This window comes from Xenopus tropicalis, chromosome 6, assembly GCF_000004195.4.
Source record: "Xenopus tropicalis strain Nigerian chromosome 6, UCB_Xtro_10.0, whole genome shotgun sequence".
Taxonomy (NCBI): Eukaryota; Metazoa; Chordata; class Amphibia; order Anura; family Pipidae; genus Xenopus; species Xenopus tropicalis.
The window spans coordinates 70,041,019-70,067,046 of record NC_030682.2 but is presented as its reverse complement, the minus strand read 5'-3'; the positions used below and the strand labels follow the sequence as shown (position 1 = coordinate 70,067,046).

General features: G+C 36.9%; 1 protein-coding gene across 1 annotated transcript; it reads right to left on the bottom strand.

Annotated features, from left to right (window-relative positions):
• Positions 1-659: 659 nt before the first annotated feature.
• On the bottom strand, positions 660-25,090 carry ankrd33b (ankyrin repeat domain 33B). The gene is made up of 4 exons (XM_012965455.3): positions 23,774-25,090; positions 7,014-7,143; positions 5,708-5,848; positions 660-4,226 (listed from the first exon to the last, which is right to left on the bottom strand). The coding sequence occupies exons 1-4, from the start codon at positions 24,329-24,331 to the stop codon at positions 3,382-3,384; spliced, it is 1,674 nt and encodes a 557-aa protein (XP_012820909.1). The 5' UTR covers positions 24,332-25,090; the 3' UTR covers positions 660-3,381.
• Between the last annotated feature and the right edge of the window lie 938 nt (positions 25,091-26,028).

Sequence of the window (26,028 nt, the reverse complement as noted above, 5' to 3'; positions counted from 1 at the left end):
TGCTGTTATATTACATACAGAGATCACAGCACAATTTTGGCTTCATTATATTACACTGGAATCAGACATGGGGATGAGTACAGACTTGTTCAGTGCTGGGAAACTGTGCTTAAAGTGGACCTGTCACCCAGACATAAAAAGCTGTATAATAAAAGCCCTTTTCAAATTAAACATGAAACCCAAAATTTTTTTTTATTACCACATCCGTACCCATTATAAAAGCATTTTAAAATCCCAGCTGTCAGTCATATAATGCCTGCCCCGCCTCTATGCCTTAGGCATAGAGGTGGGGCAGACAGTTACTTTCACTTTCAATTCAGAACTTCTTAGATGTCACTGCACTCCTGACATTCCCCCTCCCTCCTCACCATCTAATTGTGTAACCAGAGCATGGACATGGGCATTAGGTTCCCCCATACTGGCACAGAAACAAGATATTGGCAGGATGCAATGCCTGCTTTGATAACAGTGTCCACAAAATGGCCCCTGCCTGCTTGCTGCAATTGTGAATTCAAAGGCTGAACAAAATAAGATTAAAATAATTTATATAGTGTAAGTAAAGTTTATTTTGCTTGCCAAACACAATAGAAAACAATTTGAAATTATTTCTTAAGGTGACAGGTCCGCTTTAAAGCTTCTATCTCCAATTGCAGGAACAAAGAACCAGATTTATACAGATCACTTGGAATTCTCATTGGAGGATTATTCTGCATATTAATGCAGCTGTTAGCCCTGTTGAGCTGGGAGTTTTCACATGCATGCACATAATGGAGCACTATGTATCGTGTTGCATGCAGTGAGGTAAACAATTTCCCACTGACAGGTGCCCTTTAAGCATTACAGTGCTCAATCCAAGCAGGACTTTTTTTCAAAGTAATTCTGCCTGTGTAAGCTTGTATTCTTGATTCCATGAACTTTACACTGAATAAGGGGTCTTGTGCACATGTGCTATTTGCAGATGTTATTGTTTTAGAAAAATGTAACAATGCTGGTGAAAGGAGGAGATATATACAAAACAAATTATGCTCTTTGGGTGGGGTAGACGTACCCACTTATTTACATGAAAGGTAAATTTAAATCCGTTGTTTATGTAATTGTTTTGTAATCTGCCATAAAAAAGTACAATTATGCTGTAATGTAATTATGCTGTAATGGGTTCTTGTGATGGGTTGCAGTTCATTGGGGCGAGGACTGCATTAACGAGATGATGCCCTCCTTGTCTAATGGGATTTTTAAACTTGCTCAATCCTCATCTGACTGACTTCTGGATATTGGTTGGGCAGACTCATCTAAGGGGCCTCATACATTGGCCAATAAGTTGCTGACTCTATCCATTAGCAGCTTTTATCAGCTTATCTATGGTAACCTTAAAGAACATTGCACTGGGAGGTGCAAAAACAAGCAGATAACAATGAGTACACAGGTATATGAATTTAAAAAAATGTTTTGTCATACAGGAGCACTGTGTTGTATGTTATATATAGCTCTCCTTTAACACCCAACAATTCTAATGACATATTTCTTTTGGTTTCCTTGCATGTACTCCAGAAAGTGTTTCTGTAGCTTATTAGCCCAAAGTGCCAGGCGGCTAAAAAAGGAACAGAACAAATATATTCTATTTAAACAGGAAACAATAAAACATACATACATATACATGATCAAAGGTCATCAAATTGGAGGGCAGTTAGTACCTACCTCTCTCTCTTTAAAAGTTTGTAGAGGATATTCCTTTACGAAAGTAAACTACTAATATCTGGAACAAAAATCTGCACTTGTTGCAATCTTAAAAATAGTCAGCATGGCCCAACTAACATCCTTGTCCAGGTTTCCCTGTTGGGATTCTCACACCTGATTGGTGCCTGGAGATAAAGCTTCTTAACCATTACATTTAAACAGGAAGTTCAATGAAATAACACTAAAGATGTCTATATAACTGATTTAATTTTTTTTTTATGCAAAAAGGAAAATAATGGCATACTAGGTATCATGTAACCCCTTAAAACATATTTTGAAAACATTTAATCAGCAGCATTTGATGTAAACATCTAGTAATAGTGCTAAACAAGACAACAACTTCTCAAGGATACAAAAACACACAATAAATATTGTATTATCTCTAAACACATCTTGTCAAAAATCGTGACCTTGTAAAATGTTTCCAAATTCAAAAAGTGAGGTATAAAATATTTCAGCCATCTAGGCTGAACAAGAATACACTGATAGAACTAAGAATGCAATATGTGCATAATGAATGGAGCCTTCATAAAAAATCTTTCTTAGTTTATGGATGGTTACAACCATACAATGTACAACATCTATGTAGTACAAGTATATTAATATTTTTCAGAGGCCAGTTTAATTGCAGTTTGCAATTGCACATATTTAAATAGAGTAGCTAATTAATTTATGCTCTGATTTAAAATTAAACATATATTGACTTGCTTTAACTAGCAGCATATCTTTATGTTTAATTGGTCTTTGGTACTCAAGAGATCATTTTGTAATATGTTGGTAGCACATATAATATGGTATTGAAGTAAAGTATGCAACAGGCTTGTGTCACTGTACAGCAGAATGAAGACCTGTTATATTTTGCCTGGCAGATGTTTTCCAAAGTTTAGGTAATATATTTCACTTATTTTAGGCACATCACATTAATTAGTGGCTCTGCACGTCTGCATTTACCTACTAACCCAAGTGCTTATTGAAATACTTTACAACAGAAATTTATATAGAAAACAAGGCAGGGGGTGTCAATTAGGGTTGCCACCTGTCCAATTTTGACCCGGACAGCCCGTTTTACGGAAGTGCTGCCTGGGTCAAAACCACCTGTCCGGTTGCCCTAATGAGGAAAACCGGGCAGGACTCAGTAAACATTGACGTGGTGATCGGCAGTCACACACACTTGTTCCACTTATCCACTGAGATTTGGTCTCTGCAATTTTTTTCAACATAGTCTTCACCAATTGCTCACAGGTCTGGTAATTTTGTGATCCACTGGACCTGCTTGTATTGGTAACACAACAGATGTAAGATTAGGGGAATTTTTAGATGTGTATGATTCTTCTGCAGAATACCTAGTATCAGAACTCATGGAGTTATAAATACATTCAATGCAATAAGAGGCTGGAACAAAATGCATTGGTAAGTTGTCACTCTCTTGTGAGAAATTCAATTCTAGAATAAGAATACCCTGGGAAGAATGCATGGGATTTTTTTAGTAACTGGAAAGTGTCTGCAATAGCAGAAGCACTTTTTTTTTACCACCCCCGGTATTGCTAATTAATTTGTTTTCCTTGATTCACAAATGTATAAATGTAGTAGATGTATTGTGAAACTAAACCCTTTCTTTTTGATAACAAGAAAAAGTTAAGTTATGCTTTATTTTTTAACAGAAGATCTTTTCTGCTGCTTTTGCTTTGCAGCTTCTTCAGCTCTTCGCTGTTCTTCTTCTTCAGCCTTCTTTCTTTGCTCCTTTATTTCTTTGTATCTCCATTTTGGAGGCTGTAAATAGGTGTTGTCTTTAACGCTGTTACGCCTCTTTATATTTTCTGGGTAATATGTGGGAGTGGGGGCTTTACTTATGCGAACTTTAGGGATTACACAGCCTGGTCTTACACTGCTTCTTCTTAGAAGATGCAAAGGCAATAGACTTGTTCTCCTTGTGTCTACTGTATTACTCCTTTGAGAAACAGAAATCTGAAGACTGGATCTCCTGTCTTTATTCTTTGGAACCATAGTGACCCGTGAGTTTTGAAAAAGTTTTTCATGGCTTTTTGTGTGGTCTTTATCCAATGCTTTCACCTCTTCAGATCTCTGTTTCCTGAGAATTTCAGACACAGAGTATCTCCGTTTCCCTACACGTGGAGGGCTTCTAGGGCATACAGTTCTGCAGGCAACAGCAACAAATGGACTATTTAGTCCTGTGGTCACTTTAACCATATGATCAATGACCCCATCTTCCTCAGGGTCTTTATAATAATTAAATGTAAAAACTGACTTCATACAATCAGATATTCGTTGAGAACATGTCTTAGGTTCTGAAGCTTTGGCAAGAAGCTCTTTCATTTTAGGCCATTCCATTAGAAATTGTTCACTGAATTGTTCAGCGGTAGGTCTGTCCAACAATTTCTGCATAAGGTATGCTGTATCATATCTTCCAGTGTATCTTGCCCATTCCTGAGCTGTATAACCTTTATTTGGATCTACTGCTTGTATATCTGCCCCTAAAGACAAAAAAGCATGGTTAAAACAACCTTAGGGACAGTGCTTTGTTTTTTCTCTGATTGTGAAAATGTTTTACCCTTCATTTTTTCCCTATTTGAATTAATTTACATTTTGGCTTATTAAATTTAATATTCCAGATATTTGTTCATTACTTTAATTGAACCATTATTTTAAGAGTATGCAATTCTTACCTTACCTTGAATATCATGCCTAATATACTGTATGTTGAAAATATTGATAAGGACCAAACAAGAATACCTGAGTAACACCCTATATTAGCTTTCATATTTCATATGATCCTTCATTTGATCTTACACTATTGACACCCCCAGTTCGTTTAACCAAAAATACATATAAGTTTCACAACCCTGAATTACACTCCAAAACCTTGATATTTCTGAATTTATTGTGCAGAACCATATCAAAAGCCTAGATAAGTGCACCGCCTTGGTAAAACAATTTCAACTATACAAATAGTTGTATGGCTAAACAATCTTCATTGCAAGTATTACTGGATACTGATTCTATTAATATAGTATCTATATCCTTGATACTTCAAATTGTATTAAATGACACAATGCAAACGTTCCCTTGTGGTCAGATTTTGATTTCTGCAATATGGACAAAGCAGTTTATTTTAAAGGTGAAAGATAGATGGATATAGAGCTGTCAATTGACGGATTTTGCCAAGCATTTTGCTCCTTTTTACTGTCTGCTATGAAGTGGAAAATATGATGACTAAATCATTAACTTTATAGATAACAGTGAGTAACTATAGTTATTGTGCATCACTGGCTCTATCTTTTAAGGACAAACAATCCCATCTTACCATTTTCTGCTAAACAAAACATTTTCCGCACATACAAAAATCATGTAACTGAAAAGGGCATATGCACATTGTTAATCATGCCCAGAAAACAACGCTACAGTAACACTAAAGATATTTGCAAGTGTATTAATACCCAAGGGCTCAATTACATTTACTTTGCAGTGTGCAAATTGCAGTATTTGGATGCAATTTGCCATGCTTTTTACCCACCGTTTTTTTTTTGTTGCATTTACATCTGATGCATCAACTGCAATTGCAGGTACCGTGTTGACTGTTTTTGAGATTGCATAATGTCATAATGTGTAAGTCTGCAAGCCTACTATGAATGCCAAATGCAACAAGTTGCTACCAGATGTAAGCAACATTGTATTCTTGGGGCACACACAGGCCTCTGCGGGTCTCTTGGGGCACACACAGGTCTCTACACTACAAAATGGAGCCAGTTCTTTAATGCACAGGGCAACGAGTCTTAATTAAGTAAATTACCCCAATAATGTCTGGCCAGAGTATTAATCATGGGTGCAAGGCAAAAACATAACAGGCCACTATAGATAAAAATCTGCTTTGTACTGTATTTTCTATACTCCCTGTAATTGATAGTCAGCAGTTAAACCCCTTATTAACTTTAAGAAGCAAAATAAAATGGCTTACCTGCTAACATCAGGGCTCGAACACATTCAGTTCTTCCTTGCATAGATGCCTTCATTAACGCTGTAAACCCATGGATATTTCTTCTTTCCAGGTCCAAATTAGAATAATAATTCAGCAAATAGTTGGTTATGGTTATATGTCCTGTAATTAGATAAATATATTTTTACAAAAAATATTGCTAGACACATTTCTTTGTTGTGGCTTCTGTACCTTTTGTCATTTGTACACTTTCTAAATAGCAAATTGGTAATTTCCATTTGTTTCAACGTTAACCTAAATGCATTTTTCACCATTGCACATCATCAACCAACTTATCAACAATTTAGTGATAAAACCTATGTGCAATACTAGGATTTGCTAGGATTTACTAGGAGCCTGGACAAAGTAATCCTCTATTAATGTTTCAATAATTAAATAGGCTAAACAGTGTATCAATCCATGGTTCCTTCTGCAGTGCCAGAGTATTCCTCCTTGGGCCCACTAGAGAACCTGACTTTCAAGACCCACTCTCCCAAATATTCAAAGTAAACATGCTGAATTATATAGATGCACTGTAAGATGGCAACCCTGTCAGGCTAGTCAGACCCTGCCTACCAGTATACAGGTATGGGGACCTGTTATCCAAAATGCCTGGAACCAGGCTTTTTCCAGATAAGGGGTCTTTACTCAATTTGGATCTTCATACCTTAAGACAAATATTAAGATAAATATTGAAACATTAATTAAACCCAATAGGATTGTTTTGCCTCCAATATTGATTAATTCTGTCTTAGTAAGGATCAAGAACAATGTACTGTTTTAATATTACAGTGAAAAAGGATATAAAAAAAACAGGAAATATGAACTATGCATGTAATTGTATTTTACCAGAGAGTAAATGCAGGGCAGGATGCCATCTGAATATTCATACCTATTTAGTAATCACCAACAAGAAACAGAAGAATCCAGCTGTAAGAGTTTACTAAAAAAAGACTAAATATTTGTGGACTTCAAATTTCTCTAAGAGTGAAAAGAAAATAATTGTTTAGGTTAAATATGAATGATAATAAACAGATTATGGAAAGGGTCTGTACAGGTGAGTAGTGTGACTACCTTGATCCAACCTCTATTGTTTTTACAGATGCCACCCATTATGTTGTAAGTATATAGAAAAGCAAAGGCCATCTGAACCTTTATCTGGACTGTTAATTGAAAAAATTAACCACAAATATATTCAATAAGTAATATCCAATGTATGGGAAATACCTTTCCTTAACATAGCAGGATATGCACTAAAATTGTATACAGAAGTATAATGAAAAGTTACCTGCTTGTGCGGCTGTTATTAGAGCTGTGTTTCCATCATTATCCTGCCAGTTCACATCAACATGAGGGCACTGGGATAAGGCTATTATAATATCCACATAGCCATGATAGCATGCAACCAGAAGGCCAGTCTATAAATACATTAGGAAACAGCATTATTAAAATATGTGTTTTTACATAAATTCATTAACATCTAATAGATTTACGGGGCAATTCTGAAATAGAAATAAAGGTAATAGTTTGCTTTCTAGTACAGTCACTTTCTATAACATTTGCTCCAATCATAGCTTTGATGTATTATCATTTGGTTAGTTGTTGCTGCTGGAAGCTGACTAGGAAGGAGTTTGATTGTTTCCTGTATTGCATACTAGATTACTTGCTTCAAAAAAAGAAATTGAATCAAACTTTGCCTACACATTTGTGTATCGTGTCTTACTTTCACTGCATTTATATAGATCATTAAAGGATTGAAGGCTGTAACATTTTGTACTGTGGTGTGCAATAGTTTGGTCCATTTGTAGTGGCAACTGCAGATTTCCCTGCAACAAAACCTTAACCCATTTGGTTAAAACTGCCTGCAACAGAAGCTATATTTAACTTGTAATATTTATTAACTTTCTATATTTAACATGTATGAAACCATATTGTCTAGTGTAAGTGAAGCAGACTATAAAGCTAGTAAATAAACCAAGTAGGGTCAGTAGATTCTCATTTGCTTAATGGCTGGGGATGGTGGGGCTGCTAAGGAGGTAGGGTTGACAATTGTAGGGGCTCATGTTTTTCTAAATACATATGTATATTGTTATTGCTCTGTTTTATTGTGCCCTGGAATCTGTGTAAATGTCAGAAAGTAGGTTTATTTTACCCATTCTCCCTCTCATTCTTAAAAAGCAGTGCTGACAGGGTATCTGCTAAAAAATAAAGACAATTTCATCTGAGAGCTGCGAATTTGTAAATTTCTCTCTGGTTATAGGCAGGAAATTTGCTGAGACTATCTGGTCTTAGCACTTGGCCTTAGTTAAAAAAAAATTACAATTCACTTAGTGATGGTATTACAGACTCAAATATTTTCTATAAACTTCCAAAAATCAAGTTTAACATTGTATTTAAAGCATGTTTACATAAAGCATGTTTATAAAATAAAGTTTCCAATGAAACTAAGCAATGTTGTTTTTGTTTGGTGCAATATTAAGCCATGACTGCATTCAAGACTAATGCTTCAAATCAATTTCAAATTAAATCATGTTGTTAGCCTTAGACTAGTTAGACAAATTAAATATGCATAAATCAGAGGTCTGTGAAAAGGAACGTTTGTATACCTGCTAGGATCAAGTCAACACTTTCTGTGGAAAATCGTTTTTTTACAAGCAAATATTTTTATTATAAACTACAGCCCAGATTTTTAAAACCTAGCAAAACACATGCAGTCTCAGATTTCAAAATGGCCTTTTGGCATTATATAATCAAATAGAATGTTATTGTTCGCTGCTCTCTAAGGAGTTATTTACTCCAAGTATTTTTTTTATCTGGTTTTAACTGTTTTCTGTAACTGGGAAGATGAGTGGCAGCATGACTGAAGGTCTGACTCAGTGCACAGTCTGCCACATGTTTGCAGATTTGTGGTAGACTGTTTACCTCTATCGTGGATGTGAGCAAATTGCCCTTTAGAGGCTTGTGTTAAAGCCCTAGAGGAACAGGGTTGCAACACTGCACTCAATTGACAATATTGAGAGGAGTCTCTTGCTCACTGAGCATAAGCTAGTGGGGATATATAGTCTGGGGGGTGGACAGCATTGATGAGGCAGTAAGCTGGTTGACGGTTATAAAAAAATCTAGTGTGAGGAAAAGTAAAAGGGAGGCTGCTCTGGGGTTTATGCATCCATATAGTCATAACGGATTGAACCTCAATTAAAAACGGTCAACTGTGATAGGGGAAAAAATTGCTAAGAGGCTGTGTTTAGGGGGAGTGTTTAAACTAGGCAAGGGGGTGGTGGGTGAGCTAAAGTCTTATGGGAAAGCTAGTGTAGACCTGGAAGTGGGATTAGCAAGGGGTCATGGAGGACCCGGTTTACTAGCTAAAGAGATTCCTCTGTTACAAAGAAACAGCCTAATAGTAACCTTAGATTAACTCTCCATTACCAAATGCAAATATCAGTGGGAAAAGTAGTAACCATGTGGCTAATGCATGGCGCTTGTCAGGGAAATTAAAGGAACAGTAACACCAAAAAATGAAAGTGTATAAAAGTAACTAAAATATAATGTGCTGCTGCCCTGCACTGGTAAAAGTTGTGTGTTTACTTCAGAAAGTCTACTATAATTTATATAAATAAGCTGCTGTGTAGCCATGGAGGCAGCCATTCAAAGGAGAAAAGGCACAGGCACATAACAGATAACAGATAAAACACTATTGTATTCTACAGAACTTTTGTTATGTTATGTAACCTGTGCCTTTTCTCCTTTTTTCCAGCTTGAATGGCTGCCCCCGTGGCTACACAGCAGCTTATTATATAAATTATAGTAGTGTTACTGTAGCAAACACACCAGTTTTACCAGAGCAGGGCAACAGTGCATTATATTTTTATTACTTTAAAGCAATTTTATTTTTTTGGTGTTACTGTTCCTTTAAGAGATCTGGAGTTTATTGCATGTACTGAAAATTACGTTTTAATTGGTATCACTGTGGGATGAAAAATGCTACTGGGCTGTGAATTTAAATGGTTGCACCCTTTTTTGGAGTGACAGGGGGGTTAAAAAGGGCGGAGGGTTTGTCTTTATGTAAAGCCAGATTTAAAGCCATGTACTAAAGAAATTACCAGAGACAGCAAAAGGGATGGTGGGATCCCTTTTGGTAGAGATTTCAGCAGGGCTAAAGGTTCAAAGAAAATTATCATTGGTGCATGCTATAAACCACTGTGTAGAAGTGAGGAGGATGAGGCCCAGCTACTATTGCAAATGGAGGAGGCTTCACAACTAGTTTAAGTTATTATTATGGGGGTCTTAAATTATTCAGACATTGACTGGGGTAATGGGGTGGCTAAGTCAGAAAAAGCTAGCAGGTTTGTAAATATGCTAAATGACAACTTTTTATTTCAACCAGTTAAAAAAATAATAATACTAAACTCATCTCTAAGATTTGTGTTGGTGAGCATTTAGGGAATAGTGATCATAACATGGTCTCCTTTGAGATAATGTTGCAGAGGCAGCTCGAAAAGGGAGTAACTAAAACACTACATTTTAGACATGCGGACTTTACCAATTTAAGGGCATCTCTGAAATGTATTAACTGGGAAAGGCTTTTCACAGGGTTAAATGGAATATTTTTAAAATATTGCTTAATAAGTATATACAGTATGTCAGTATATTTCCCTTGTAAGCAAGGAAAGACACAAAGCAAAACCTTTATGGTTAAATCAAAGTGTTGAAGTTGGTAAGAAAAAATGTGTTTATAAAGCATTCAAGTTAGCTGGGACAGCAAAAACTTTCATCAGGTACAAGGAAGCAAATGAAGCATGCAAAAAAGCAGCAGGCAGCAAGCATCAAGGAGTAAAATGAATCCTAAATTGTTTTTTAATAAGTAAATAGTAAAAAAATTAAGCAAGAAGGGGTGGGACCCTTAGTATCACTTGGTCACTTGGTTGATGAGAACAGGAAAAGAAATTCTGAACTCTTATTTTTCATCTGTCTACACAACTGAGGAACCAGCTAATAAAGGTTTCTGTTTTAATAGACCCAGTTCTAGTAATACTGTATAACATTCCACAACATCACTGCCCTCACCGTGAAAAACCACCTGGGCTGCTTCAAATGGAAGCTCCGTTTCTCCAATCTAAAGGGGTGACCTCTGGTGCGTTGATTGTTTTTATAGGAAAAAAGAACATCCCCCATCTGCCTATAATCCCCTCTAATGTACTTGTACAGAGTAATCATGTCCCCTCGCAAGCGCCTCTTTTCCAGAGAAAACAACCCCAACCTCGACAGTCTAACGTCATCCCCTTAACCAGTTTAGTTGCACGTCTCTGCACTCTCTCCAGCTCATTAATATCCTTCTTAAGGACTGGAGCCCAAAACTGCACTGCATACTGAAGGTGAGGCCTTAAAATGGACCTATAAAAGGGCAAAATTATGTTCTCATCCCTTGAGTCAATGCCCTTTTTTATACAAGACAGCACTTTATTTGCTTTAGTAGCCACAGAATGACACTGCCAGGAATTAGACAACTTGTTATCTACAAAAACCCCTAGATCCTTCTCCATTAAGGATACCCCCAACAAACTACCATTCAGTAGATAGTTCGCGTTTATATTATTTCTACCAAAGTGCATAACTTTGCACTTATCAACATTGAACCTCATTTTCCAGTTTGCTGCCCAGTTTTCCAATTTTTTCAAATCGCTCTGCAAAGCGGCAGCATCCTGCATGGACTGACCCCTGCGGTACTCCACTAACCACACTGGTCCAATTAGAAAATGTTCCATTTACCACCACTCTTTTATGTTCTAGGCCAATATTTCTCAATTTGATCATTAACCTTATGTGAGGTACTGTTTCAAACGCTTTAGCAAAGTCCAAGTAGATTACATTAACTGCCATTCCAGAATCGAGGTTTCTGCTCACCTCCTCATAAAAGGCGACTAAATTAGTCTGGCAAGATCTGTTACGCATAAAACCACGCTGGTACAAACTTATAGTATTGTGAACTGCAATGTATTCAAGTACCCTATCCCTTATTACCCCTTCCAAAAGTTTTCCTACTACTGATGTCAGACTAACAGGCCTATAGTTTTCAGGCAGAGAACGGGATCCCTTTTTAAATAACGGCACCACATTAGCAATTCGCCAGTCTCTTGGCACCATGCCAGACCTCAACGAATCCTGAAAAATTATGTGAAGAGGCTTGGCAATCACAGCGCTCAGCTCATTTAATACCCTGGGATGAATCCCATCCGGTCCTGGACCTTTGTTGTTAGTGGAGTACTGCAGGGGTCAGTCCTTGGTCCTTAGCTTTTTAACTTGTTAATTAATGACCTGGAGGTGGGCATGGAAAGTACTGTTTCTATTTTTGCTGACGATGCTAAATTGTGCATAATTATAAGTTCTATGTAGGATGCTGCTACTTAGCAGAGCGATTTGATTAAATTGGGAAACTGGGCAGCAAAATGGAAAATGAGGTTCAATGTTGAAAAGTGCAAAGTTATGAACTTTGTTGTTTTTCATTAAAAAGGGCAATGACTCTAAAGATAAAAACAAAATGTTGCCTCTTTATAGGTCTCTGGCGAGGTTTCACCTTGAGTATGCAGTGCCGTTTTGGGCTCCAGTCCGTAAAGGTAAAAACTAAGTTTTATCAGAAATGTCTATGTAAATACAGTCAGAAGCACAGAAAAGCTGCACTGCTTCTGTCAAAAGAAATGCAGGATTTCTTGTCTCCTTTTTTGTAAACATGTTCTCCTGTATCTGACTTCCTCTCTCAGAAAAATCCTTCATTCCTGGGGCCAGAGTCTGTGCAGCTCTCTATTCTCTCCCTTCTTCTGCTCCCTCCCTTAAGAATTCATAAAACTCACTCCCCCTCCCTTAGGAATGTGTAATCTGAGCTACAAGCCTCTAGCTGTAGCAGGAAGCTAGGAAGACCAAGCTGCAATCTTAAACGGAGGGAGCTTCTAGGGCTCTATACTCAGGTATAGTAAAGCTTTCTACAGAATAAATATAGCATTCTAGGTGGCAATAATGTGGCAAATCTATTGGCAGTAAAATGCTAAAATGATTTCTTGAACAAGCATAATATCCAAGGCTATTGTGATACTAAAATCTACAATTAGTATTGATGTGGGTATATATATATATATATATATATATATATATAAAGTCCAAAGGTATACCGGTGCACACTGGGAATCCTTTAAAAATTAGCTTTTATTGAAATGTATAAAAACTTAGTACATGGGAAAATAGGTCAACGTTTCGGCCCCCACAAGTGCTTTTAACTATTTATACCTTTGATGGTTTTCACATGGTTAAGGTCTTGACAGGCCCAAGATGGGGGCCGAAACGTTGACCTATTTTCCCATGTACTAAGTTTTTATACATTTCAATAAAAGCTAATTTTTAAAGGATTCCCAGTGTGCACCGGAAATTGCTTGAATCGGTAGCACCTGGGTCAGTTTGCTAACTGCTAAGGAGTGCTGAACCACCGTGGTTTGTATATATATAGCTCGTGGTAGCTTTTCAAGTATGTTAAAGGGGTTGTTCACTTTTGAGTCAAATTTTAGTATGATATAGACAGTAATATTCTAAGAAAACTTTCAATTGGTACTCATTTTTTATTATTTGTGGTTTATTAATTATTTCACTTTTGTTCAGTATGCTCCAGTTTGACATTTCAGCAGTTGCCTGGTTGCTAGGGTTCAAATTACCTTAGCAACCAGGGAGTGTTTTAAACAAAAGGCTGGTATATGATTAGTAGAGGACCTGATTAGAAAAATAAGTTAGAAAAAGTAACAGTAACAATAAAATTGGAGCCTCACAGAGAAATTTGGAAAGAGTCAGAAGAAGAAGGGGAAATAATTCAAAATCTATAAAAAATAAATAATATAGACCGATTGAAAAGTTGCTTAGAACTGGCCATTCTTTAACATACTAAAAGTTCATGTAAAGGTAAACCAATCCTTTAACCCTTTCCCTGCCAAGCACGTAGGTACTACGGTGTTTTAAAAAAGGCAGTTTCCTGCCGACACTGTAGTACCTACGTTTTCTTTCCCTATGTCATTCTCTCTGCATCGGCGGCAAAAGCCGCCGGTGCAGAGAGACAGATGTGACCCAAACCCCTCCGGCAATGAGCGGAGGGGGTTGGGGGGGATGGTCCTGCGATGCGATTGTCGCAGGACCATTCTACAAGCAGCAGATGCGATTGCATCTGCTGCTTGTACTGCTTCCTGCTTCCCCCCTGAGCCGCCTCCTACCTACTTCCTCCCGACAACTGCAGCATGGAGGAGCAGGGAACCGATCTGATCTTCAGGACAGGTAAGTGTGAGTTTATTTTTGTTTATACACACTTTTACACACACACATACATACATTTATATACATTTATACACACATACAACACAATTTAGCACAGGTTTTTTTTTTTGGTTTTTTTCCCCACTTTGAACACTTATATACACTCATATACACTCATATACACACTGTCACACAACTTGTACATGTGCACATGTATACACAAACTCACAAAAACTTTTTAAATTTTTTTTTATTTTTTTTTCATTTTACTTCTTTTTTTTTTTTATTTCCCCCAAAAACTGTTTATTTTGACAGCGTGACTATTGGATCAGATATTCTGACCACTAATTATGCTGTCATGTGACTTATTTTGTTGTTTCACTGATTTGCACATTTTTATCCCTATATTAGTATTCCTGATCTGTTTTAGCGTAGCTTTGCCAGGTGTAACTTTGGTGTACAAAAATAACTTTACCTATTTTGAATTCATCAGAATGTGTACTTTCCAAAAATATATGGTTTTCTGGGGGTCCCTGTGTAGTTTGGGGGTCTTACTGCATATAATAGGCTGTCAGGGGGCTCTGTGTGCAAAAGCTGAGCTGGCAGGCGAGAAATCCTTATGCACTATTTTCATTTTGGGGTCAGTACATACCGCACACTTTGGTATATCTATGTATATTGGGCATCAAACTGTTCAGTAGGCCTCTGGTGTTCCTATTTGGGGTGAGCTGCCTTTGTACGCAAGAAATTGTGTGAGATAAATGCGGCAAACTGCAACATTTTTATGCGATTTTCTCAAATGTCATAAAAACCACTAACTTTAGGAAAGCTTTGCAGATTGGTACTTTGGTGTAGAAAGGACTCTTTACCCTTGTTGGATTTGTCAGAATGTGTACTTTCCAAAAATATATGTTTTTCTGGGGGTCTCTGTATAGTTAGGGGGGTTACGGTACATAATACGCTGTCAGGGGGCTCTGTGTGCAAAAGCTAAGTTGGCGAGAAATCCATATGCGCTATTTTCATTTTGGGTTCAGTACACACCACAGACTTTGGTATATCTATGCATATTGGGCATCAAACTGTTCAGTAGACCTTAGGTGTTCCTATTTGGGGTGATTTGCCATTGTGTGCAAGAAATTGTGTGAGATAAATGCGGCAAACTGCAATATTTTTATGTGATTTTCTGAAATGTCATAAAAACCACTAGCTTTAGGAAAGCTTTGCAGATTGGTACTTTGGTGTAGAAAGGACTCTTTACCCTTGTTGGATTTGTCAGAATGTGTACTTTCCAAAAATATAGGGTTTTTAGGGGTCACCCTACATTTCTGCAGCTTCTACCCCTCATAAAACTGCCATGTGTTTATGAATTAGGTAAAGATAAGCCATGAAATTAGTGTGCACAAGGTATATTTGTGCTTTGATAAACCTATGTACAGTGGGCATCAAACTGTTCAGTAGACCTCTGGGGTTCATATTTAGGGTGTTTTATCTTGGTACCTAATTCTATGTGGGAGATAAGATGCTGGAAACTGGAAGCTTTGAGTGGATTTTTGGAAATGTTATCAAAATTGCCAACTTTAGGAAAGCTTTGCGGCTTTGTACTGTGGAGTATAAAGACATGGGTACCCATTTTAGATTCGGGGGAATGTGTACTTTCCAAAAATATATGGCTTTCTGGGGTGAATGTACTTTTTACTAGCTTTATCCCACATGTAATGATGTAAATGTTGATTTTGCAGAAGCTGAAATGACAGAAATGACAGTACATATGGGTATATGTTCACATTGGGGCCCCTACATGCCACATACTTAGGTAAACCTATACATATTGGGCATCAAACTGTTCAGTAGACCTCTGGGGTTCATATTTATGGTGTTTTGTCTTGGTACCTAATGACCTGTAGAAAATAAGATGCTGCATAGTGGAAGTTTTGAGGTGATTTTTGGAAATGCCATAAAAATCATCAAACTTAGGAAAGCTTTGCGGCTTGGTACTGTGGAGTAGAAAGACATGGGTACCCATTTTAGATTCGGGGGAATGTGTACTTTCCAAAAATATATGACTTTCTGGGGTGAATGTACTTTTTACTAGCTTTATCCCACATGTAATGATGTAAATGTTGATTTTGCAGAAGCTGAAATGACAGAAATGACAGTACATATGGGTATATGTTCACATTGGGGCCCCTACATGCCACATACTTAGGTAAACCTATACATATTGGGCATCAAACTGTTCAGTAGACCTCTGGGGTTCATATTTAGGGTGTTTTGTATGGGTACCTAATGACCTGTAGAAAATAAGATGCTGCATAGTGGAAGTTTTGAGGTGATTTTTGGAAATGCAATAAAAATCGTCAAACTTAGGAAAGCTTTATAGCTTGGTACTGTGGAGTAGAAAGACATGGGTACCCATTTTAGATTCGGGGGAATGTGTACTTTCCAAAAATATATGACTTTCTGGGGTGAATGTACTTTTTACTAGCTTTATCCCACATGTAATGATGTAAATGTTGATTTTGCAGAAGCTGAAATGACAGAAATGACAGTACATATGGGGTATATGTTCACATTGGGGCCCCTACATGCCACATACTTAGGTAAACCTATACATATTGGACATCAAACTGTTCAGTGGGCCCCTGGCGTTCATATTTAGGGTGTTTTATCTTGGTACCTAATGCTATGTGGGAGATAAGATGCTGGAAACTGGAAGCTTTGAGTGGATTTTTGGAAATGTTATCAAAATTGCCAGCTTTAGGAAAGCTTTGCGGCTTGGTACTGTGGAGTAGAAAGACATGGGTACCCATTTTAGATTCGGGGAATGTGTACTTTCCAAAAATATATGGCTTTCTGGGGTGAATGTACTTTTTACTAGCTTTATCCCACATCTAATGATGTAAATGTTGATTTTGCAGAAGCTGAAATGACAGAAATGACAGTACATATGGGTGTATGTTCCCATTGGAGCCCCTACATGCCACATACATATTGGGCATCAAACTGTTCAGTGGACCCCTGGCGTTCATATTATGGGTGTTTTATTTGGTTACTTTATGACCTTTAGGAGTTAAGATACTATAGACTGGAAGCTTTGAAGCGATTTTAAAAAAATTTCACAAATTTTGATAAAAACCAATAACTTTAGGAAAGAATTGCGACTTGATAGTTTGGAGTAGACAGTTGTGCCTATTCTGGATTCCCCAGAATCTCTTCTTTCTAAAAATGTAAAATTTTCTGGGATAAACTTTCTGTTAGCGGAAATTTTGGCCTTAAAATCTAAAGTATGCAGCTTTCTGGAGCAGTGCTTTGGAAATTTGGTAGTTTACTGCTGGGAGTTTGTGACCTATACAAGTGAGAAATCTCCATAAAACTATATATATTTGGTATTGGCACGTTCAGGAGACATGGGACTTTCCAAATCAGGTGTATTTTAGTGCATAAAATAATTTTTGTTTCTGGTATGTGTGTTTATATTATGGAAAATATAATTTTTTAAATTATACATTCTTCTGCATAAAGCACTCATTTCTAAGCCGGGGCTGGAGAGCTTAGTCCATTTTCAAGACCCAGACATAAGTAAGAGCAAAAATATATTATATATGTATATACATTTTTTTGTGTTCCAGAAGCAGCTTTTATTTTTTAAATAAATAAATGTCCTTAACCTAACAACATAGCTCTGACAGTTTCCAGTGGTGAAAATAGGTTGCAATGGTTTTGACTACTTATTGTTATAGTATAAATCTTTTATGGTTCCCTTAATGTTCATGATATGACCTTGTATGCTTTGCACAGTGCTCTCTGTGATGTTAAATATAACATTACTCTATCTGTATGCAAATAATTTTGCAGTTCACAGAGTTTACCAGTGGGTGGCACCACTTTTGTGTTAAACTGAACACAATAAATGAGTTTCACTTTCAGGGTCTCAACTGCTGATTGCAAAAAAGCTGTTGTTATAGGTAAACTGTTGGGATATATTACCTAGGGCTTTATAAAATTAACTTCTGCTGCTTGTGAAAGATAACATTTTTGTTATCTGAAAACAGCTCTTACCTCGTATTACTTGTACTACTTCTGAACATGTCAATATATAGTAATATATGCAAACTTCTGCTCTATATATTTTATCCATTAATGTATTAGCATTCCTGGTATAGATAGTATAAATGTCAACAGAGAATGGTTTATCATACAGGAAAGAATAATAATGTATGGCCTGAAGCAGTGTCAGCAAGGGGTCACAATGTTAATGTTAATTGTCTAAATCTGGTCCTCAAGCTTTTTACACTGTAGTAGGATTAATTGAAGAACTGGGATTCAATCATTATCTGTTTCTTGACAAGAGACATCTTTCTTAAAATGAACTCTCCTTAACTTGGATGCTTGAGCTTAGCTCTTTTAATAGCATGTAAAGGATGCTATCATGTTTCTCACATGCAAACCATATCATGTACACTGCATAATAAAATATCGTCTGCAGCCAACCTCATTCAGTTAGGTGAGTTAAAGTTAATTTGTATGAAACTTTAGCTTTCAGAAAGCCAGTTCTTGTGGCAACATTTGCATGGTCAGATCATAAATGCAAACAATGTAGAGTGCTGAGAGTCACTAAGGCTTATTGCAAATGACTGCAAATGACCATTTTAATAACTGGCAAGGCTGTGTTTTTTTCATCAATTACTGTTTTATTGCAGGCAAGTACATTGTTGTTTTTATTGCAATTGCATTTGATATGTCATAACCAAAGCAATTGAGAAAACATTAGTTTGTTGATCAGGTACATGTTGCAGCCAATATTTTAGTAGCTTGGAAGGCATAATTTCTGATGTGTGGCAAAACAACATATGTGTGATACTTTGGGCACAAGTCTCTTGCACCTATTGATGCAGTCCATGGCGGTAAAACTGAAATTGCTACCACATTCAGGGTAGAGGCAGTGCCAGGATTTTCTTTCATCAGGTGCACAAGTATATACAACTTTTTTAATTAATAAACAGGTGCTCAGTACAATAATGCAGAGGTTTAAGGAGCACGTTTGGGTGCAGGCACCATTAATGATCAGTGCTGCAAGTCACTGTAAGTTAAAGCTGGGTGTCACTGTGCCATTTAATGCTCAGAGACACTGTGTAATTTGATAGCTTGAATCACTATGTTTTTTAATGCTGGGAGTCATGTGCCATTTGAAGCCTAAATTCATGGCTCCCTTTAATGTTGTGGACAAATTAATGCTGGGGTAAGTGAGCCATATAATGTTTTGGTCACTATGCTTGTTATCTTTGTATCATTTTATGGGAAAAAAGATAGACAAAGTACAAAGTTATATTTATGAGTTGTGTGTTACTACAGTCTGAACTATAGTAAACAGGAGTAGTCATCAATAGTGGATGTCTGATCTCTGGTTACATAACCCAGATCTTTTAAATCTAGCCTTTGGGCACAATGTCAGACAAGAGGCAGCCTAAGCAGATAGAAATAACCTGTATAAAGCAGAACTAAGCACATTGCATTTATGCAGTATTTTACATACCCCTGCCACACCCAGGATACAACTATGAACCTCCTACCCATTCGGAAAAACCTGATTCTAAAAGGCTATAGGGGCATTGATCATTAAAAATGTTAATAGTTACATTTTGCAATGTCTACTGCGTTTACTGCAGTAAAAGTATTAGGTCATTAAATCATTGGGCCACTTGTAGTACCTAACCTAGCCCCCAAATGTTTGTCTGTTCTGGAGTCTGCATACATAATAGTCCTTGCTCATTTATTTAAATGGGCCACCTAGGAATTAATAATAATAATAACAATAATAATAATAATAATCTGAGGATTATAAGTAAACTCTCATTGTCAACCTTATTTAGGGCCATGGCATGATTTTTGACCACAGCAATGCTCTCGGAGATGGCAGTTTGACACCATGGCTCTCCCTGAGAGCACTGCTTTCATTCAAATGCTACACTCTAAGCACTTAAACCACTCTCTGTTGGAAAGACATGCAATCTGTATAGATCCAGCTGGTAGACTTAGATTACCCATTTCAGTAATTCTGAATTACTGAAATCACCCATAATTACAGTTTGACCCAGCTGTACAACTTTTTCTATTTGTAAAAGTAGCACGGCTTCAATTCTCCTTACTGGTATTTGGAGGTTTGTAGCATACACCAATGATAATTTACATAGTAATCTATAGTTCTGCTAAAATCTCTAAATATAAGGTCTCCCCATATTCCCCAGTGCTATCTTTGGTAGTTTTGATTTGACAAACTCATCCACCTTTTTCATTCTTCTGTCCTTGAAGAGGTGTAACCATCTAAAATCAAAGCATAGTCAACTTTTATCCCAGGTATCATTAATACCAATCATATTATTTCTGTGCATGCAATTAAGTCTCCTGTTTTGCCTGCCAGCTTCATAAATTTGCAAGTAGACAGCGGTCCAATATTTATATATTTCATTTCACTATAGCTACTGTTAGCTAGATTTATACCTAACAGTGGTATTTCTTATTAGGGATATTATTTTGCATTGTTACCCTCCCTATTTGTTCTAATCTAAACTAGCTTTCCTTTAATGCTCTAACTCACCTACCCCCATCCAGTTTAAATTCTTCTCCAGAATTTGTCATCCTTTCTCCAAGCACAGAAGACCCCCTTCCATCAAGGTGCAATCCAAAAATCAATTTTCAACCCAAATCTATGGAGCAGGGCCACCATCAGGGGTGTACAGAGGTTACTGCTCAGGGTAGAGGACATGCCAATTGGAGGGGGGGGGGGCGGGTCCTGTGATTCCCGATGGTAATTCTGCCAAGAAAGCAGCAAACTGTTCAGTTGTAGCTGCCTTTCTCCATAGGGCTATCCCTGGTCTCCTTCCTACCACTACTAGGTCTCTTGATCTCCCAGGTGTTATTAAGGTCTTTCCCATCTAGAAATGCAATTCCACCTTCCTCGCTCAAACTGGCAAATCTGTTTGGATGCACAAGCCCAGCATCAGCCGCCCTTATACTCTTTCTCGCACTAAGCTTACTTATTATTACACAATTAATTGCCTAATTTTTCCCTCCAGTTGTTCTATCTACTATCTAACCTGGTCATACTAAGAGAGCATGCCATTTTAAATCTATAACCCAAATTTCTAGACAAGCACCAGTAAATGTTACAAAGCAGTAAAGCACTTGGGTGCAAGGTAACATAACATCTTTCTAACACTCCAGAACTCCTTCCCATCAGTGCTATTGGATCCAATGACCAGGACTGGAGGAGTGTGATCAGTTCTGTTGTACCAAATGGAAATGGCCAAGATTTTTACAATAAGGGCTAAGAAACATCTTAAAATCTTTGTAGTGTTCATCTATGGCCCATGCAGATGGCATGTTCTTAAAAAGAAAAAAAGGTATTTTTAGGAAAAGAAACTGATAAGTCCCTTTTCTTTTTGCCAATTCCACTTTCTCAGATTGGGTCTTCAATCAAAAAATCACAATATAGATCAGCGTCCAAGGCTGGGGGAAAACAGCACAATGTTGCTCAATAACGCCTCAGTGTTTAGTACAACCTTAATTGGTGTTCCATAAACACATTCATGGTATCTTGTTGAACTATAACCTAATCCAGTAAAAAAAAAAAAATTTTAACATAATAAAAATGTGCAAATTCCCCTTTAGCAGTGCAGGTGGCAACTTACTAGAAGCAAATTTTTATATTTGTATATCAAACTATTCTGGTCCTTCTGTAGGATATTAGGAAACAGGGGCAGCACCCATAGTGTAAATTGCTTTTATTATTATAGATTAAAAAAAATATTGCACTTACATAATACACTTGTTCAGCGCATATAAAAGAGTAAAACACGTCATCTGGATTTTATCCACAGTCCTCAGAGAGGAAGCTAACACTAGTGAAATGCATAGATAGACTTCATTTCCTGGCAGAGACCAGTGGAACACAAACAGGGTCAGACTGGGAGGTGCAGGGCCCACTGGGGCTACTGCCTCCACCGTCCGAACTCCTCCCCCTGCGGGAATCGGATCTGGGCTGCCAGGGCCTACCGGGACATTGCCCAATAAAAATTATCATCTTGTGCAAAAGATTAATCTCAGTTTCATCTTAGAAAGAGGTAAGGTTTAAGTAACATAAAGGGGTTGGTTGATTTTACATCACAATGTTTTACATGCAGTACCAATGTGTGCCACTAGTAAAAAAAAAAGGTAAAGATTAAATGCTAAGTCTGCCCATGCTGAGTCTATACTGGGGCTCAATTATACAACACATTTTAAAGGTCCTAGCTTTAGCCTTCTCCAGCCATGACATTATTATTTTTCACCCCCTCAGACATCAGCATCACCAAAAAGTTTTCAAGCCTTTGCTCTTGTATAAACTAAATAAAGTACCACCTCTGAGGACTGGAAATGAAACATTATTCTATAATGTGTATACAAAAGGTGGTATCTTATTCTAATAACCGACAAGATGCTTATGCACTAACATGGTCAGCATAAATACTGTATAAAGAAACTACAGACTATAAAGGCATACTACTAACTTAATTTTAAACTTGAGGTTACTTAATTTAGTTAAACACTGTACGCCTTACACTTTGGATCTGAATAGTCATTCTGAGACGTCATCATGTTAGTTTTAAATAACTTAAAATAAAGAATATATTAAGAAAATTGAGATGGCAATTTCCTATTTTTTAATTTTTAATAAGTCCCAGTGCAAAATATAATTGTTTCAATTCTTTCTCCCTTCATGCTGTTTACATCAGGTGAAAATGCTCACCCTGGCTTCTCAACAGGGCAGAATGTTTTTCAAATGTTATTATCTTTCATGCAATTTGATATATTCTACCTATGTTTGCTGCTTCCCCACCCCACAGTGAGTGCAATCAGATAGAGCATACAGCTAAACAGCTGGTGACATTTAAAATTGCATAGCAGATACCAGCTCTCTTCCAATTCCAACAATGTCTTGTATGCTTCTTCGTAGGTATTCAAAATTTTTGGCTTCTACTTCATTGTTTCAAGTGTCAGAACCAGTAGTGTCGAGAACAGAAATAGACAAATACTGCTTTTTATACCAATTACATTTACAAATTCTAACACCATTAAAAGCATTTAAAACACCAAATGCCCTGAAAACAGTAGCTATGTCACATTAAAGGACATCAGCCATAAAACCCTTAGCAGAAGGATAAGTAAACCCAAATTTACTGGGGGTACTAATATGTTACCCCAGTGCTTTATATGAATAGATTTATCGAATTTAACGAATGCCTTGAAGGAACAGGAGGTGCAGCTTTGCTATAGAAATTCCGTGGGCTTGTGAATTTAAGCCCGAAGATGAGCCCTGGCCTGTGAAACCTCTGTGGCAACACCATACTGCCATCACTGTACCAGTGAGGGGACAAATAGTAACTGGTATTGTGCAATTTTTGTTTCTAAAACAGTAGTAGGAATAATATGTTTTGAAGTATACACACAGTTAAAATTGTGGCCCAAGTGCTCAATCTTCTTTTAAGCTTGAAGGGAAAACTCACATATGGTTTATAATTGGGCCACTGCACATAACTCCATCCCTTATTGCCTCAGAATAATTTTTACTGCAATAAACAGCTTTGTTTAAATATACAGTAATCCCATGTCAATAGAATGACTCATTTTGGTTCAGTGATTACCTATATGTTTTACTTATTTCAAGTTTTAGGCATCATGAAAAAAATGTAGCATAAAGACAAAAAAAAAGATATGTTGAATATAACTTACCCTATTGTTTCTATCCATCTCACATACTTCCTCTTCAGCTAAGCCTTGGTGCATAAGGGCTTTTAGTGCAATAGCATTATTGGTACTGCATGCCCTGAAAAGTGTGAGGGGCTCAGGGCTTTCAATGGTCTCCCAACTTCTGAAACTTTCTGCATCAAAACCTTGGCATTCATCATCATCATCGTCACTTTCCTGTACATGCATCCAGCTGCGCCGGGTTTCAGCACCTGGTGGGTAAAACGAGTCATCTGAAGCAATGCTTCTGGTGTCTGGCAAATCAGAGAAATCATCATATTCTTCACATTCTTCATCTTGATTTGATCGATTAATGCGATTTTCCATGCTAGGCACAACAGCAAGAAGCTGTGGGAGAGGGTCCGTGGTTCCCAGCCAGGCAGCATCTTCATCACCAGGAGTAAATTCTTCCACTTCTTGTTCATCTGCATCCTCTACTAGACAGGTGCTATTGCTTACATTTTGACTGGTGTGAACTACTGCGATTACTTTATTTCCTCTTGACTCCCCTCCTGTATTCCTTGTTCCAGACAAAAGAACCATTAGTTTAACTTAGAACAAAAAATCCTGGAATCCAAGAAACACTTCAGTTTTCTGTAAGGCATGAAAATACATCCTCAAAAGTAAAAGCCATAGGAAAAAGTGAAGTATATTTTTATTTTTGAGGTCACTTAGTATTTCTGTTTGTTCACTTTATAGCATACACATCTGTTGTTGAATATTGCAGCATATTTGATTTCCTTACCGAGATGTCAGTATGATTCCTTTTCGGCTTTAAAGTTCCAGTGAAAGAAAATATTTCCTCAAACATTCATGTAAATCAAAGAAAGACAGAGCAGTGAGCTGGTGCCAAAAGTCAAATAATGTTGGTTCCTGAAAGTATTTGCACAGAAAACACTTTTTTGAAAGCTTATATACCAAGAAGAGGCTGAAATAACATAAAAATGTAGCACAGAAGAAGTGAAAGCAGTACAAGCCCTTAGTCTGATTTCAGACACTCATTGTTAGTAAATTGTAGTCTGAAAGGGACTTTCCTGCAAAAAATATTCTGAAAGCAAAGTTAGAAATAATAGCAGAAACAAAAAAAAATTGTTTGTGGTTTTATGACTAATACATCACGCAAGGAATAAGAAGTATCCCTAGATTACTTTTGATTCCTGTTTTTCCTGTCTTTTCAAAACCTGTACATATTTACATGGTACAAGATGAAGAAAAAAAAGATTTTGACATTAAAAAGTCAAAAATAAAATATATTCCGTTAGAAAAAAAAATCTGAATGGAAAAGAGGTCCTTATCATCCGATGTTACTGTACAGAAAGACATTTGGAAAACTCCTGCTCTCTAATCCGATCATGGCTTCTCTGAGGGGATTGAGGATACAGCTTAGTGTGTTGACATCAGGGGCACATTTTAAAAGGGATTTAAATGGGAAATGTACAGCTGTCAATGTTAGTTCGTGCAAAGCAGGCACATAATCATGCACAACTAGCAGGTGAGAATTCCCTTTCTTCTCTTGTAAATATTGGTAGATACTATATATTGTGAGACTTGGGAAAGGGTTTGCAGGAATTAAAGTCCTATTATGTTAAGAAATAGCAATAAAGCAAACACATTTTGTAATTTTGTGTGCATTTGTCCTTAGCATATACAAATTGCTTCTTTGTTTTATAGTCTATACCTAATAGAATTGTATTCACTGCATCTACCCTAAGGTTTTAGCATAACTATAAGCTACACAATTTTAGTTTCACATCTTGAAATAAGTTTCAAGTTTTATTGTCATATACAAATAAAAATGAAGCATTACCATATGATGATCATTACCATAATGAAATTAATGACCCGTGTTCCCCCCAACTTTTACTAGACAAAAAAACCCACAAATATTAAATATAAATAAATAAAACACATCTTTAAAAACTACATAGGTAGCTTATATGAGGTGTTTCTTTTAAATATCTGTGTGCTGCTTTAGCTATTTCATTTGTGCCATGTGGAATATACAAACACAATGATGTCAAGCAAGTGAGCAGAGTCATTTATTCATGATATACTGGCTGACAGATACAATAATGCTGTCATTTATAAACACTGGGCAAATTTGCACCTGGGCAATTCATAGCAACCAATCAGATGTTTGTTTTCATTATCTACTTGCATCTGCCTGAGAAAAGCAATTCACTTATTGGTTGCTATTGGTCACTGTGCAGGTGCAAATTTGCCCAGTGTTTATATGATTT